Source organism: Actinia tenebrosa, unplaced genomic scaffold (assembly GCF_029948245.1).
Source record: "Actinia tenebrosa isolate PJP-AT-01 unplaced genomic scaffold, QUT_ActTen_1.0 PGA_scaffold0__85_contigs__length_37466705, whole genome shotgun sequence".
NCBI classification, from domain to species: domain Eukaryota; kingdom Metazoa; phylum Cnidaria; class Anthozoa; order Actiniaria; family Actiniidae; genus Actinia; species Actinia tenebrosa.
In genome coordinates, this window is record NW_028292569.1 from 10,174,474 (window position 1) to 10,188,816 (window position 14,343).

Genomic DNA, 14,343 nt, shown 5'->3' on the forward strand with positions numbered 1-14,343 from the left:
CGCAGCCCCAGCCAAAGCAAATAAATTACCGACAAAGAGCTACTTCCGGGGTCCACTAAAGTGTGGCAGTATCTGACTCGTCCCCAGTCGTCTCTCACTTGTTTTCATCGAATCGCCCAAAGGGTCAAGAGAAGGTAAAAAAGAAGGGCAACAGATGAGACGACGTCTCTCTTCTTTCCCCTTTCCCTTGACCCTTTGCGCGCGCCCTTAAAATAAGAGACGACTGGGGACGAGTCAGACATATCCCCTGGAGAAAGCGATTTTCAAAATTCGACTTCCGATTTCTTCGTCCGAAGTTAGTCCACGAAGCTGAAACCTGGCCAGGATCTTGGAAGATTATTGGTCTTTAGTGTGCCAATGGATCTCGGCGGCGAAAGCTGCCTGCCTTGAATTGTTGTCATTTTTCTACACTAAAAAGCGTATTCAAAAACGACTTATCAAAGACCACCCTAAATCGTACCTAATTCAAAAAAAAAAAAAAAAAAAAAAAAAAAAAAAAAAGAAAAAGAGAAAAGAAAAAAACGCCAGAAGTAAATAAATATCTTAATTTCTTATTTAGTCTTATGGTATATATTTGAGCTATCTTTGAATATGAAACAAACATTTAACTAAGTAAATAGGAATTAGTCGTTAAAATCGCCACAGGAAACCCAACCAACAATCTGTCACAAAATGGTAAGCCTGTGCCCTACGGCACTTTCCAGAAAGTCCCACCAGAGGTTCTGCGAATTAATCTATAATTTGTTGAGCGGGATAGGTGCTATTTTTAGTTTGGTATGTGGATGTACTGACTAATTATGGGGAAAGTTGGAGTTAGATTTAAATTTAGATTCCTTCCCGCCAATTCAATTTGGCGTGAAAAAGCTAGAATCATCGGTGTGAGACCCGTGTGACCTATCTATGTGATCAAACAGCTGAAATAATCAAACTGCCGCATGGCAAACTCGTGCCCTCGGAAACCTAGTTGCACTCTTGAGATATTGGGTTCCCTGTGCTCCTCTTATGTCTAGTTGACAAGAGCGTTGCGTTGCGTTGCGTTGCGTTGCAGCCCGTAAAGTCCTCCACTGGTTATGAAATGTAAAGCGCATTGAGATATTTGAAATGCGCTAAATACGAACACCATCATCATCATCATCATCATCATCATCATTATTATTATGATTATTATTGTTGCTGTTTTTATTATTATTATGCATAATAAATCACTCCTTATATCTTGACCTCCTCATCTTGTCACATCTGAAACTATGTACTTATACTGTGAAATAAGCAGATATTCTATAAAAATCGGTTTACAAATATTATTTAAGATAGAAGAACTTTATTTGCACCCATCATTACAATTTTTTGTTCTAATTTACATTATTGGTTTATGTTTAAACAGATCGAGGGGTACCAACTTCAAAAAATAACTAGAAAGCTAAATAATGTAAAACAGAACTTGTCAAAAAAAATTAGAAGTGGATTTGAAAACCCCGGGCTTTCCTGAACATTCCTGAACTAATAGGAATTTGTTAAAATTTAGAACCGTATTTTTGCTAATTTTATAAGCTCATACTATCTGTTGGCTATACATTCGCCTCTTATGGTTTCTTAGGTTTCGTAGCCCCGCAAACACGCTAACTACGGTAGTTAGCAAATGAACAGAAGATGTACGGGGCATTTCTCAAGTATGTTTCAAAAATCAGTGTTATAAGTCACAAGAAAAAATTTCGAGTAATTTTGACGTTTGGTTCCCGAGTTATGAAATTTGAGTTTGTGTGACTCAGTACCGTCACGTGTATCTATATAAATAGCGATGAAATTATTAAAATATGAAAGATTATCCCTTAGACACGTTTAAAATATCTATCTAAAGTATATTTCCGTGAAATATAATCAAAAATATTGAATATTCCAACATCTTAAGCTGGCCTTTGAAGTTTCGCCTACCATATTGTTGCACCAACTTGGAACACCAAGATGGCCGCTTCAAATATTTTGGTCGAAAAAAATGCGTCATGTTTTAATTACAATGTGACTGATCAATTAGATATTTTGGTTGCCAGTAAGCTGTAAAAATTATTCAAATGGCAGGTTTTTGAAGCACGAATACTGCTAGAGCGTCCGCCAGTTTGTTTTGGGGACTTTCGCGCATGCGCACGCGTTTTTAAGCCGTGTCTCTGTATTGTACATTGGATGGTTAGACTACCATTGGTACTGTTACAGTAGGCTGTAGAAAGTACATCATCTGTGTAACATGGAACCTATTGTGGTTTATCTATCTGTATTGTACATTAGATGGTTAGACTACTATTGGTACTATTACAGTACGCTGTAGAAAGTACATCATCTGTGTAACATGGAACCTATTGTGGTTTATCTAGCTGTATTGTACATTAGATGGTTAGACTACCATTGGTACTGTTACAGTACGCTGTAGAAAGTACATCATCTGTGTAACATGGAACCTATTGTGGTTTATCTAGCTGTATTGTACATTGGATGGTTAGACTACCGGTATTTCTTGTATCACAGGTATATTTCGATGTTACAGTATCTTGTTGGCCACAGTATGCTTCAGAAACTGCATCATCTGACCTCATAAATTTTGGCCATTCTATGACGCAGCATTCATACCTGCTGTCAAAAAGTACATTGCTTTTTTCAGAAGAGACGTCTTGGAATCCAGTTGTTTGGCTCATCACTGATAGCCTAAATAAATGGAATGGATTGTCATGACATTAAAACACAAGTGTCAAATATCTCTTATGTCTCCTTGGCAACGAAGACTAACAGCTAGGTCTTGTTAATATCGAGATATTTCCAATGCTAGGTTTATTATGACATTGACTATGACTGCTTCGTTGGGTGTAGGGTCACGTGACCTAAGTACAAATGGCCTATCGTTATGGCAACCATTCAGATAGTAACAATATACCCTGGTGCCTCCCACCGAAGAAAACAAGTACGGTGAAAGGGTATGCATTTTTGTAATCACTTTTGTAATTTGAATAACAATATGGCGTTACCTGCATGTGACAGAAATATTACTGCTTGGCGTCGGAATCTCCTGAATAAAATAATCTTTGTAGGCAACGACAGAAGACTCCCTTGAACAACAGTTGTCACTGTCCCTGCAAAGATATACGGATACGAATCCTATTTTATCTTCGTTAACTCCATTGGGGTAGAGCAGCAGAAACCAATTATAACAGAACAAACAGAAAATAGGACTTCTCAGCTTGATGATGGGATCAGCATCACTAGAGTGCCTTCTGCTGCATCCTTCAGGATAATAGTCTCGGTAATTTCTAATTTTCCATATATATGTTCTTGAACGTTCTTCATTTTTCTGTTAAACAAGTGTAATGTCCACTTAGAATTAAGTAGTTTAAATTGGGTGGGATTCATCATTCATGTGTTGTATTCGTGAAAAAACAAAACAAAACAAAACAAAACAAAACAAAACAAAACAAAACAAAACAAAACAAAACAAAACAAAACAAAACAAAACATAAACAAAACAAAACAAAACAAAACAAAACAAAACAAAACAAAACAAAACAAAACAAAACAAAACAAAACAAAACAAAACAAAACAAACACAAAAAAAAAAAAAAAAAAAAAAAAAAAAACCACGTAGAAAGAAAAAAAAAAAAAAAAAGAAAAAGAAGAACAGGGCGGATCTACAATAGAAATTAAGTTTGATAAATGGATAATATACTACTATCAAAATTAGAGTACTATGGAATTACTGGCCTCACATTGATTTGGTTTAATTCATATCTTGATAACAGAACACAAACATGTACATTGAATAATTACACATCGTCTAAGGCATTGGTCAGATGCGGAGTACCTCAAGGAACAACTTTAGGACCCCTTTTGTTCTTATTATACATCAATGACATTTGCTAGCAATGATATTAGTCAAATTAATGAATGCGTAAGTTCAGATCTATGTAATATTCATAATTGGCTCTCTGCTAACAAATTAACTCTTAAGGATGGTGGGTACAGTTCGCCACCAATTTTTATTTGAATGAAACTGTGTCAGTTATTTAGAGTACCCAAGGGGCTATCTAAAAACGTGAAAAAATTTGGGGGTCCCCACGCATCCAAGCGAGATAATTGTCATTAAAGACCCGATGACGTGAGCTCATTTTGAAGCACTTCAAAAAATCACATATCCCTTGTGTTTGGCTTAAGTACATCGAAATTTTGCCTAAAATAATCTTAAACAAAAATATTTTTCATATTAATAAAAAAGATTTGAAGTTGCAAAGATGAAAGTACATTTTATATCTGCTTTTGTGCAAAAGTAGGTGAAATTTCAATTTTGGACAAAAACACAAAATCAAAAAAGAAACCACCCAAAACTATTTTTACTTTTGAAATAGCACATTCAAAATTATCTTAAGTGTTTACAAAACATACCAAGAAAATAAAAAACTGGGGTCGCCATGCGTTTTTTGTAGTTATAATTTTTTGAATATCAGATTTCAAGCTTTTTTCCAGCGATGGTTACAAATTTCCTCCACCCCTCCCCTGAGAGACGTGGTTTAGCATTGCATTATGGGATGGTAAACATGGCGGACTACTGCAAGAGGATCAAGAATACGGTCACTAAATGTCCTAGAGAATGCAATAAGAAAACCTTGTAGGGATAACTGAGAATTGAATAAAGCCCCAAGAGTTTCATAGAAGAAACTTAGTGGTTTATAGTAGGTGGAATTTCAGTTTAAAACTCCGAATTCGCATTGAATATAAAACAAACTACCAAGAGTCCAAACTTTTTTTCGTCGATCAATTCATGAAGTTGAAGTGCCTCTTTACATTCACTACACCCACTTTTTAACTGCTCCATCAGGTAATCTAACTCAATAATTCGCTTTCCTTCAATAATATTTTGTGTTTGTTTTCAAGTTTTTCTCTCTTGATCTTTTTCGTCTAGTTTTTGTCACTTCACCAGTACTCTATTTCCGACAAATCTACCATCTAGTCGTCGTTTTCTCCTTTTCACAACTTTGACTTTTATTTTTACAGTACTATTTAACTATCCCATATAGACACATACGAAGAAATTGCTATTAAAAAAAAAAATGATGACAAGAATGATCACGCATTTATTTCGTTTTGTTGTTGTTGATATTTTTTAAAACATTGGAGTTCCTGTGGATTACGTAATGTGCGCAGTAAAAGTGCGCGCTGACAACTGTACCCACCATCCTTAATATGACTAAGGCGGAGTTTTTATTAATTGGCTCGAATCAAAGGCTATCTAGCATCAAGGTCAATCCACAAATTCTTATAGAAGGGGAGAAAGTTAAACAGGTTATCTCCTCTAAGTCACTTGGTATTCAGATAGATCAAAATCTTTCTTGGGATAACCATATATCTATGATATCTAAAAATATTACCTCTGGAATAAGCGCAATGAAACGCATAAGGTGCTTCGTTCCACGTGAAATACTCCTAACCGTGTACAATGCCTTGGTACAACCCCATTTTAATTATTGCAGCATAGCATGGGGAAACTGCAGCAAAAGTCTTTCTTAAAAACTATAGAAACTCCAAAACCGTGCCGCAAGAATAATTCTCAAGCTATGATGTAGATACAGATGAAATATTTCAGTCATTAAATTTTTTTGGAGAAATTTAGACCATCAGCGCAAGATTGACAAATGTATTTTCATGCATAAGACTTTGAATAGTCTGACACCAGATTATCTCACCTCCAAATTTATTGATATTACTAGTGATAGCTTGAGAAATTCTGAAAATAAATTAGCAGTACCGCAGCCCCATACAGAATACTTTAAAAGAGATTTTAGTTATAGCGGAGCTGTACTGTGGAATAATTTGTCATTACATATTAGACAAGCATCGTCACTGACAAGCTTTAAATCTCAAATACGTTATCACTCATTTTGTACTGTTTGATAAACGAGCAGGAGTGTTTTATCGGGTGTAAAACACGAGGCGTAGCCGAGTGGTTTTAGACCCGATAAAACACGATCTGCGAGTTTATTAAACGGCTTAAAATACTCCTGATGTATGTTCTCATACTGTACCGAATTCTTTACGAAATGAACCAAGTTTGATAGAGAAAATCCAAGTTAAAGTTTATGCAAATGAAGACGAATCTATATCAGATATAAAACCTCCTTCATGGTCATGATTTCTATTGTGTTTCCTTCATGAATTATTAATGAGTTTTTTAAAGAATATTTAATATTACTATTGCACGGCGTCCTGGTAGAGCAGGTTTTTATTTGAACTTTCTTCCTTTCTTTTCTATTCATGATTTTTTCAAATTTTTATTGTCTAATGCTAGTATTCGTATTTAATATTAGGCATATATTAACTTTAGTATGTAATATTCCCGTGTAAATATATTTACATTTAATTTGTTATCCTGAAGGAACCACCGTGGGTTAACTAAAGTTATCTTATATCTTATGGGCTTAGCATGTACAAAGGAAAGGCTCTACGTTTTTTGTTGAGGGGGGAGGGGGAGGGGGTTGGAAAAGGGGCTTCAGAGAAAAGAATCAATAAAAATTTGAACTTTTGTGGAGGCTCAAACCTTTTTGTTTTGACGAAAGCTGTTTCCTTGTTGACTCAATAGAACGGTTACGAATTTCTTGCTGAATAAAAGGGAGAGGGCTACAACAATACCATTTATGAAAATCTTACTGCGAATCCCCCAGCCCTGCCAATAAAAAACGTACTTCCCTGAAGTACTAAGTTCAGTTAATTATCTACTTCTTTCCTACCTTAAATTGGTTTGTCTTTAGGAGTATAGTATATTCTATATAAGAATAACTCCGTCAGTCTTAATTATGCACATTCTGTACTACTCTTATCTTCAAAATATGTTTGTCTTCTGCATGGAAAAGAAGCTGTCTCTACCGAAACCGCGCACAAACTACTTGAAACGTAGTTTCAGTTACTGTGGAGCAGTTTTATGGAACAGCCTTCCGTCTGACGTTAGAAGTGCTGATTCTCTTCCTTTGTTTAGGCGTAAACTTAAGGAATATTCTAATTATGCAGGCTCACACGACAATCATGGAAAACAGTTTTTTATTCATTGCAATGTATATTTGTACTGATGAATTTACCGTGTTAAAATAAACTTTGTAGGTATGTATGAATGTACTATCTTACCTTAAATTCATCCTTAAGAAGTCGATTTTCTTCAGTAAGAGACGAATAGTTTTGTTTTAGTGTCGAACATTGTTCGGTAAGTGACAAACATTTATTCGTGAGTGCCGAACACTGTTCGGTAAGTGTCGAACACCTCTTCTTGAGTGCCGAACATTCTTCGGTGAGTGTCGAACACTTCTTCGTGAATGCCGAACATTCTTCGGTAACTATCGTGTTTTGTTCGGTAAGTGATGAATTCTGTTTAGTGAGCGATGAACATTGTTTGGCCAGTAACATCATATGTGCAGCCATGTTGTCTTGTACGTGTTTATAGACATGCTGTCGTTCAACTTTGTCTGAACCACCCCTGATCCTTGAATGGACAATCCAGTATTGTCTTGGCACAGTCATTTCTCATATGGTTGTCTAAGTTAATCCTGAGAACAAATAATACGATTTTTCTCTGTTACTCTGCTCTGTTATTCAGTCACACACTTCATTTATATTTCATTGACGGATGTTTTTCTTTTCTCTCGTGACATTTCTTCCAAAGATGATCCCAATATCAAGTATGTGCTTGTATGTAGGAGATAAATGATCAAGGCTAGTTCACTTAAGATTTTAAAGAAGTCGTTGTTTAAGCCTCGGCCGGACCAACACTCAGGGTCTTAAAATAATTGAGGAGAAGGTGCTGCCTTTGTAATTACATCTGCAAATGGTTAGACCTTCACGTGACTCGGATGATCGCGTTAATGGCGGTTCCCGTCCCTAATTAACTAGAGACATTAACAGAGGACCACAAGTTTATCAGTTGAATTACTGTCAAGTGTTATCCTCTATAAACAAAGTTAATTTATTTTTTGTTTTATTTTATTTGTACATGAATTATTTAAAAATACAACAAGAAAGCTAACGGAAGATGCTCTGGTATTCAAGATGGAATTTCAGAAGAATCTGTACACAGACGGGAATAGTCCTCGATTGTATGGAAAACCAAAAATCCATAAACCTGGGGTTCAATTACGCCCTATAGCGAGTTTCATTGGTTCTCCTCCTATGAACTCTCAAAATATCTATGCTACATATAATTACCACTCGTGGGTAACACTATTCATAAATAAAAATGTTAAGCTTAGTCAAACTAGCCTTAATCACAATAATTAGTGCTGATGCCCATTTGGGGTACAGCATGGGAAAGTTATGTTTGCTTTCTAGAGCTACTTTAATTCTATTTATGAAGCGGTAAAGTAAGAAATACCTCGGGGTATCAAAAAAACCGCGATGAGCATTCCATACCTTTTTATCTCGTTTATTTGTCCAGTTTCTAGACTTCTACAGCTGTTAGGACATGGAACCATCTCTTCAGGACAGTCAATTTTTTTGTGACGCTGTAACTCATGTCGGACCAGAACTTGCGTACATTTCTCACAATTCACGACTTTATACTCGCATATCCAATCATGATCCTGTAATTCTCTTCTCTGCATGGTGGTGTGGCAGTTTACATTAGGACACTGTACTTGTTGGAAAGGACAGGTTTCTCGATGTGTATTGATATTCTTCCTCTTAATGCGTTCCCCACAACTGTTAGGGCATGAAAGTCTTACTTCAGGACAATCACATCTCTTGTGATTCGGCAGGTCACGTCTGATCAGAGTCGCACCACATTGCTCATCACATTCCAACTCTTTATATTTGCATATCTTATCATGATCCGCCAATTCTCTTCTTTGCATGTTGGTGTTGCAGTTCACATTAGGACAATGTACTTGTTGGAAAGGACAAGTTTCTCGATGTGTAGTGATGTTCTTCCTCTTAATGGTTGTCCCACAAGCGTTAGGACATGACAGTTTTACTTCAGGACAGTCATTTCTCTTGTGATTCGGCAGGTCACGTCTGATCAGAGTCACACCACAATGCTCATCACATTCCAATTCTTTATATTCGCATATCTTATCATGTTCCTCCAGTTCTCTTCTTTGCATCGTTGTATTGCAGTTTACAATAGGACAATGCACTTGTTGGAAAGGACAAGTTTCTCTATGTGTAGTGATGTTCTTCCTCTTAATACAACCTCGACAACCGTTAGGGCATGACAGTCTTACTTCAGGACAATCATTTGTCTTGTGATTCGGCAGGTCACGTCTGATCAGAGTCACGCCGCATTGCTCATCACATTCCAACTCTTTATATTCGCATATCGTGTCATGATCCTCTAACTTTCTTCTCTGCATGTTAGTGTTGCAGTTCGCATTAGGACACTGTACTTGTTGGAAAGGACAGGTTTCTCTGTGTTTGGCAAGTGATTGTAGCTCTCCGGTCCAGTCACACTTGAGCTCATATGCCTGTGCGTCTGTAGACATGACACAAGGTCAGGAAGTGCAATACATGACATGAAAAAGTAAAAAACATTTCTAGACCAAAACAGCATAAGTCGTCATATTAAAGCTCTAAAGAAGAATTTCCGGTCTATTCAAATTCTCTACGATGTGCGATAGTGAGAACATGCTCTTTCCAACCCATTCAGAAATATTTGGGTTCGTTCTTCTTGATACTAAGACTTTGCATTAGACTTTCGCAAAGTCTGCCGCCCTAGTCTGTGTATCTCTACTAGCACTCGACAAATTCTCGTTTTGCTCGAATAAGATACTCTCGCGGGAGACAAGAGAGGTCGAGTCAAGTCAAGTCTATCTAGAGTGTTTATTTGTGACAAGAAATATAAATACAGCAACTTAAACTGCCACGCAATGTAATTCTCACTCACCTATTTTAGCTGCTGGTTGTCCATCACTCTCTGGTGGCTGACAGTATACTTTAAGATTGTTTACCATATTTTTAGCAAGCAAACTTCGTGCAAGACTATCGAGTTGTAGTGCATTGTTACCCACGGGGCATATCTGTTTGTGCTCCAGACATCGTGTAATACAATCTTTACAGAAGGTATGCCCATCTTTGCATTGCCTGGGGTCCTCTAGTACTTCCAAGCTAGAAAGTAAACGACATGCATGAACACTGAGTACTACAAGATACTCAGTCTTGATTTTTTTTAGTAATGAAAAAAAGTCTTCAAATAAAGCTTCTTAGTCAGCTATAACATTTGAATTCAGTCTGTATGTCGGTCGTGCTCCGGGCTTGGATAGATCAGGCCAGATGATGTTTCAGGGAAGCGATAAAACATTTCTTTTGATAAAGGTTTGGTTTTGAACTTGTTGACTGTATAGTCGAGAACATCGACGCAGTAATCGCTGAGTAGCTCCTTATGTAATAAAAATTGCTGGTGTTGACGACTGACCTAATTAAAGATAAGCTTATAGATAGGAAACCAATCTACGCAAAGGCGGACGCTAAGATCGATTATACTCCAAACATGAGATATTTTTGCTACGGAAAAACGGTTGGACCATTTTAACATAAGACTGGTCTATACACAGTGTTTGATCTCAAAATATATTATAAAGGCCTTCCGTAAGAAGAAGAGCGATCTTTTTCATCTTAGTTTGGACTAGATGACTTCACTATAATATTGCGTGTGCATAGAGTGTGACATTCGAAGCTCCATGGGGTTACTGTACGACAATTTGACTAGATTGGTGTAAACGAACACTCAAAGCTGCTTACCATATCGAACATTTGAGGTTTTCATCGACTTTTTCAACGAACTGTTCAGTCTTGAAACCCATTACGGTGACTGAGCTGTGACCAGGAGTGGAAACAATGAAAAGAACTTAGAAAACGGCTTGCTCACACAAGGTACAGTATCACAGTCAAGCAAAAACACTGATTTGCATATCGTAGCTGCTTCACTTTCAACCTCGTTCCCAGGACCTTTTCTTCTCGCTTTCTTTTTTTTTGGAGATGGCCGCTTTCTTGAAAAAAAAAAGCGAGAAGAGAAGGCTCTGGGAACGAGGTTGCTTAACTTTCAGAAGTAATAAGCCGTGCGAGGAACTGGGGAGACAGGAAGTGCAAACTGACCCGGAAGTAAAACAACAAATTTTTAGCAAAAATGAATTCGATGACCGTACCCTCATTTTCTATTTCACTTTTTGAACAAGAATATGTGGGCTATTTTTGAAAGCGGTTTTTCTTTTTTAAATTTGAAACAAACCCAAAACCTTAAACACGAATCGGACGCGTATATAGCGGAATTGATGGACATGGCGTAAGCCCGTATAGCCAAAACAATTTCACTCTGAATAAGCAGAAGATAAACTACAAAAGCTGTGAGCGATGAGTGATATCTTTGGTATTTCGACTTTTATGCTTTTTTCCTTTTATTTCGTCTTTGATGCGCAGTAAAATGTCAACAGAAACTCAAATTTTTCGACGTTCCAACTTTAAAGTAACTTAATAAAGAAGCAAGAAGAAGAAGAAGAAGAAGAAGAAGAAGAAGAAGAAGAAGAAGAACATCAGAAAAAATCTGTTAACATTTGGTCAGCTACGATTTCAAGCTCACGCCCCCTCATGTGAGCCCATACAAATTATGTCTCAAAAACACGGTTTTTGGATCTTTTCTCAAAATAATGACTATCTAGGCAAAAAACAGAAGTGGATTCAGTTAATTCAACTATTCACGGACTGTATTATATGGTTTAGATTGAATTCTATTGAAAAACACCACCGTACTTTTTGAGTTGAATGTACGCTATTGGATGTATTTTACAAGAGAAAATGATTGACATAACCGGTGTCAAGCTAGAAAATCATCTCTCCTTCATATAAAACAGAACCTGTCAAAAAAACAGAAGTGGAATTGAAAACCCGGGGCTTTCCTGAACATTTTGATATATAATTTATAGGAATTTGTTAAAATTTAGAACCGTATTTTTGCGGATTTTATAAGCTCATACTATCTGTTGGCCTATACATTCGCCTCTTATGGTTTCTTAGGTTTCGTAGTCAAGAAAACATGCTAACTACGGTAGTTAGAGAAAGAACAGAAGATTTACGGGTAATTTAGGATGTTTTGTCACGAAGTTTACAGTTTAAGAACAACCTTTTGCCTCGGAAAGAAAGGAAAAGGCCGAAAAGAGCAAATATTCCAAATGTATGGGCAATTTTTTCCAACGAAAAGAAATTGAAACGTTCTTTAATTCAAAGTATATTTTGCCTGCTATTATCGTTACAACACTGATTATCAGTTTATTCCAAGTTAATTTTGTGCGTACAGAACATCAAGAGGTTTGGTGTTACAGAAAATGTATTGACTTGCGAAAAAAATTTGAAAATTTAATTGAAGCCTCTACAAGCTTTTATCTTTTTCTGTTTTTATTTCTTAATTTGATATTTGGATATCAAACGAGGTATTGTCTGATCAGCATTCAGCAAAATAAGTGCGGTTTTTTTATTCTTGTAGTCTTCTTGTTTCTATCTCATGGAAGAACTATGGTTTTACGACTGATATTCTTCTTCTTTTTCTTGTAATCGAAGCATTTATTGGCAATGTTTGTCCGCATTTCCATCCCACAAGGCTTTGCGGTATCTAATTTCAGTAAACGTGTGAAAAATGCTATTTAATGGCTTCAACGTCAATCACGAAGACAATTTATTCAACCCTTATTTTGAAACCCGCTAATTAGCTTGCAAAAGAGGCAAAAGTTTAATTTTTTCCCCGTGGATCAGAAAATAAGAACAATTCTTTTCATAAAAGTGATGCTGATGAAAAATAATTGGAGAAATAGATTTTTCACCAGTAGAATTGAAAATAAATGCATTTATCTGAAGTAAGCATTAGCAACATTTTAATGGCTTCAACGTCAATCACAGAGATAATTCCGGCATTCTTTCTATATGAACTTTCAACCCGCCGCTTAATGAGCTTATGAAGTGCGTAAACTTGAAATTCTTTGTCCCAATATGCATGACTTTAGTAATGGGGTTCCTGTGGTGAGAAGTAGCTTTTATTCCTTGTGGTATTTCTTGTGTAGTTCGTTGGTCCAGATGCATAAAAACCAAGTACAGCTGATGAAGCAGACAATAGCGATTAAAACTACACTTGAGCTGAACATTATTGCACCGAACCACTGCGGGACGACCCGCGGGATGATGATATGACCGTGAGGGATTGGATTTGTAGGGGAATCCAGCAGTCGATCGTTCTATGACCTGAAATAATTCAATAAATTTTAATAAATGGTAATTTGTATCTTCATTCAAACCAAATTTTAAAGATAAATTTAAACAAACCTATTATTACCACGATTATATATTTCAAATACTATTTTTTTGCCTATGATATCCGTTTAAACACTAAATTTTATAAAATATAATTTAATATCTTCATTTGAAACCAAATTTTAAAGATAAATTCAAATAAAATCTTTGAATTGTTGCTTCGTCTATCCATTCAAATATTAATTTTCTACACCATCTCATTTTTCCAACACTTTGAGAAACTCAAATTTCCAAAACCATCCAGCGTAAAAATAAAGCCAAAAGCATGGATCTGAACAAATGATCGAGATCACTTTGCTCACCAAATTGCCAGTAAACGCTACAGCAGGCAATGATACGCGTAGCACAAATACAGTGCTGACAAAGAAATCTTCGGCGCGAAAAACAATTCTTTACAAGGCCCGTAGACAAGCTACGATGTTTCCATGACTTTTCCATACTAAAAATCAATTTTGAAGGTCCTGGAAAAATTCATTATTGACTTCCAAAACTTTCCAAGACTTTCCAAAATCCGTATGAACCCTGTATATAGGTCACAACACCCCTCTCCCTACCCCGGGATGTATTTTAATGTCACTGGGCTTCGACGTAATGATATTCAGGTATTTTGACAAAAGCATTTCTACAATGTATCGTCTAAAAAGTCTTTTTTTTTTCAAAACATTTTCGGGAACCCAATAAATCCAATCGCTTACACAAATAAAAAAAAAAATAAAAAAAAAAATAAAAATTAAAAAAAAAAAAAAAAAAAAAAAAGGCAACTGAAATACGAGGAAATTTCATGGAACTTTTCAACCTGAATTTCGTCGAAATTCTTAGTGATCTCGAAATTGTTTTTATGACATTTCTTTGCAAAGTTAACTTACGTCAAGCGAAAGAATAGTCCCTAAATAGCGACCAAAGACATCGCGACCAAACACATCAGGTGAACTGTGTTGAGATTATTTCAATCTTGTCTTGCAGGATCGCACAAGCTAAAGAATTAAGTGTTGTGACTCATTGTTCGATGTCAGAGTGCGCTGCTGGTGTTGACTGGTAGAGTGA

At 36.2% G+C, this 14,343-nt stretch overlaps 1 protein-coding gene and 1 long non-coding RNA gene across 2 annotated transcripts; both read right to left on the minus strand.

Annotated features, from left to right (window-relative positions):
- Positions 1 to 7,342: 7,342 nt before the first annotated feature.
- LOC116301586 (uncharacterized) lies at positions 7,343 to 10,935 on the minus strand. Its single transcript, XM_031710666.2, has 4 exons — positions 10,747 to 10,935; positions 9,893 to 10,113; positions 8,425 to 9,481; positions 7,343 to 7,565 (listed from the first exon to the last, which is right to left on the minus strand). Exons 1-4 carry the CDS (start codon positions 10,806 to 10,808, stop codon positions 7,475 to 7,477), a joined length of 1,431 nt encoding a protein of 476 aa, XP_031566526.1. The 5' UTR covers positions 10,809 to 10,935; the 3' UTR covers positions 7,343 to 7,474.
- A 1,914-nt stretch (positions 10,936 to 12,849) lies between these two features.
- LOC148913430 (uncharacterized) lies at positions 12,850 to 14,320 on the minus strand. The gene is made up of 2 exons (XR_016119049.1): positions 14,166 to 14,320; positions 12,850 to 13,230 (listed from the first exon to the last, which is right to left on the minus strand). It is a non-coding gene; the product is annotated as an uncharacterized LOC148913430 (long non-coding RNA).
- Between the last annotated feature and the right edge of the window lie 23 nt (positions 14,321 to 14,343).

Coding starts and splice junctions, on each gene's coding strand:
- LOC116301586 (XM_031710666.2), bottom strand. CDS start 10,808: ATGGGTTTCAAGACTGAACAGTTCGTTGAAAAAGTCGATGAAAACCTC. Junction 10,114..10,746: donor AACCTCAAATGTTCGATATG/GTAAGCAGCTTT, acceptor TTTACTTTCTAG/CTTGGAAGTACTAGAGGACC. Junction 9,482..9,892: donor ACAACCAGCAGCTAAAATAG/GTGAGTGAGAAT, acceptor TCATGTCTACAG/ACGCACAGGCATATGAGCTC.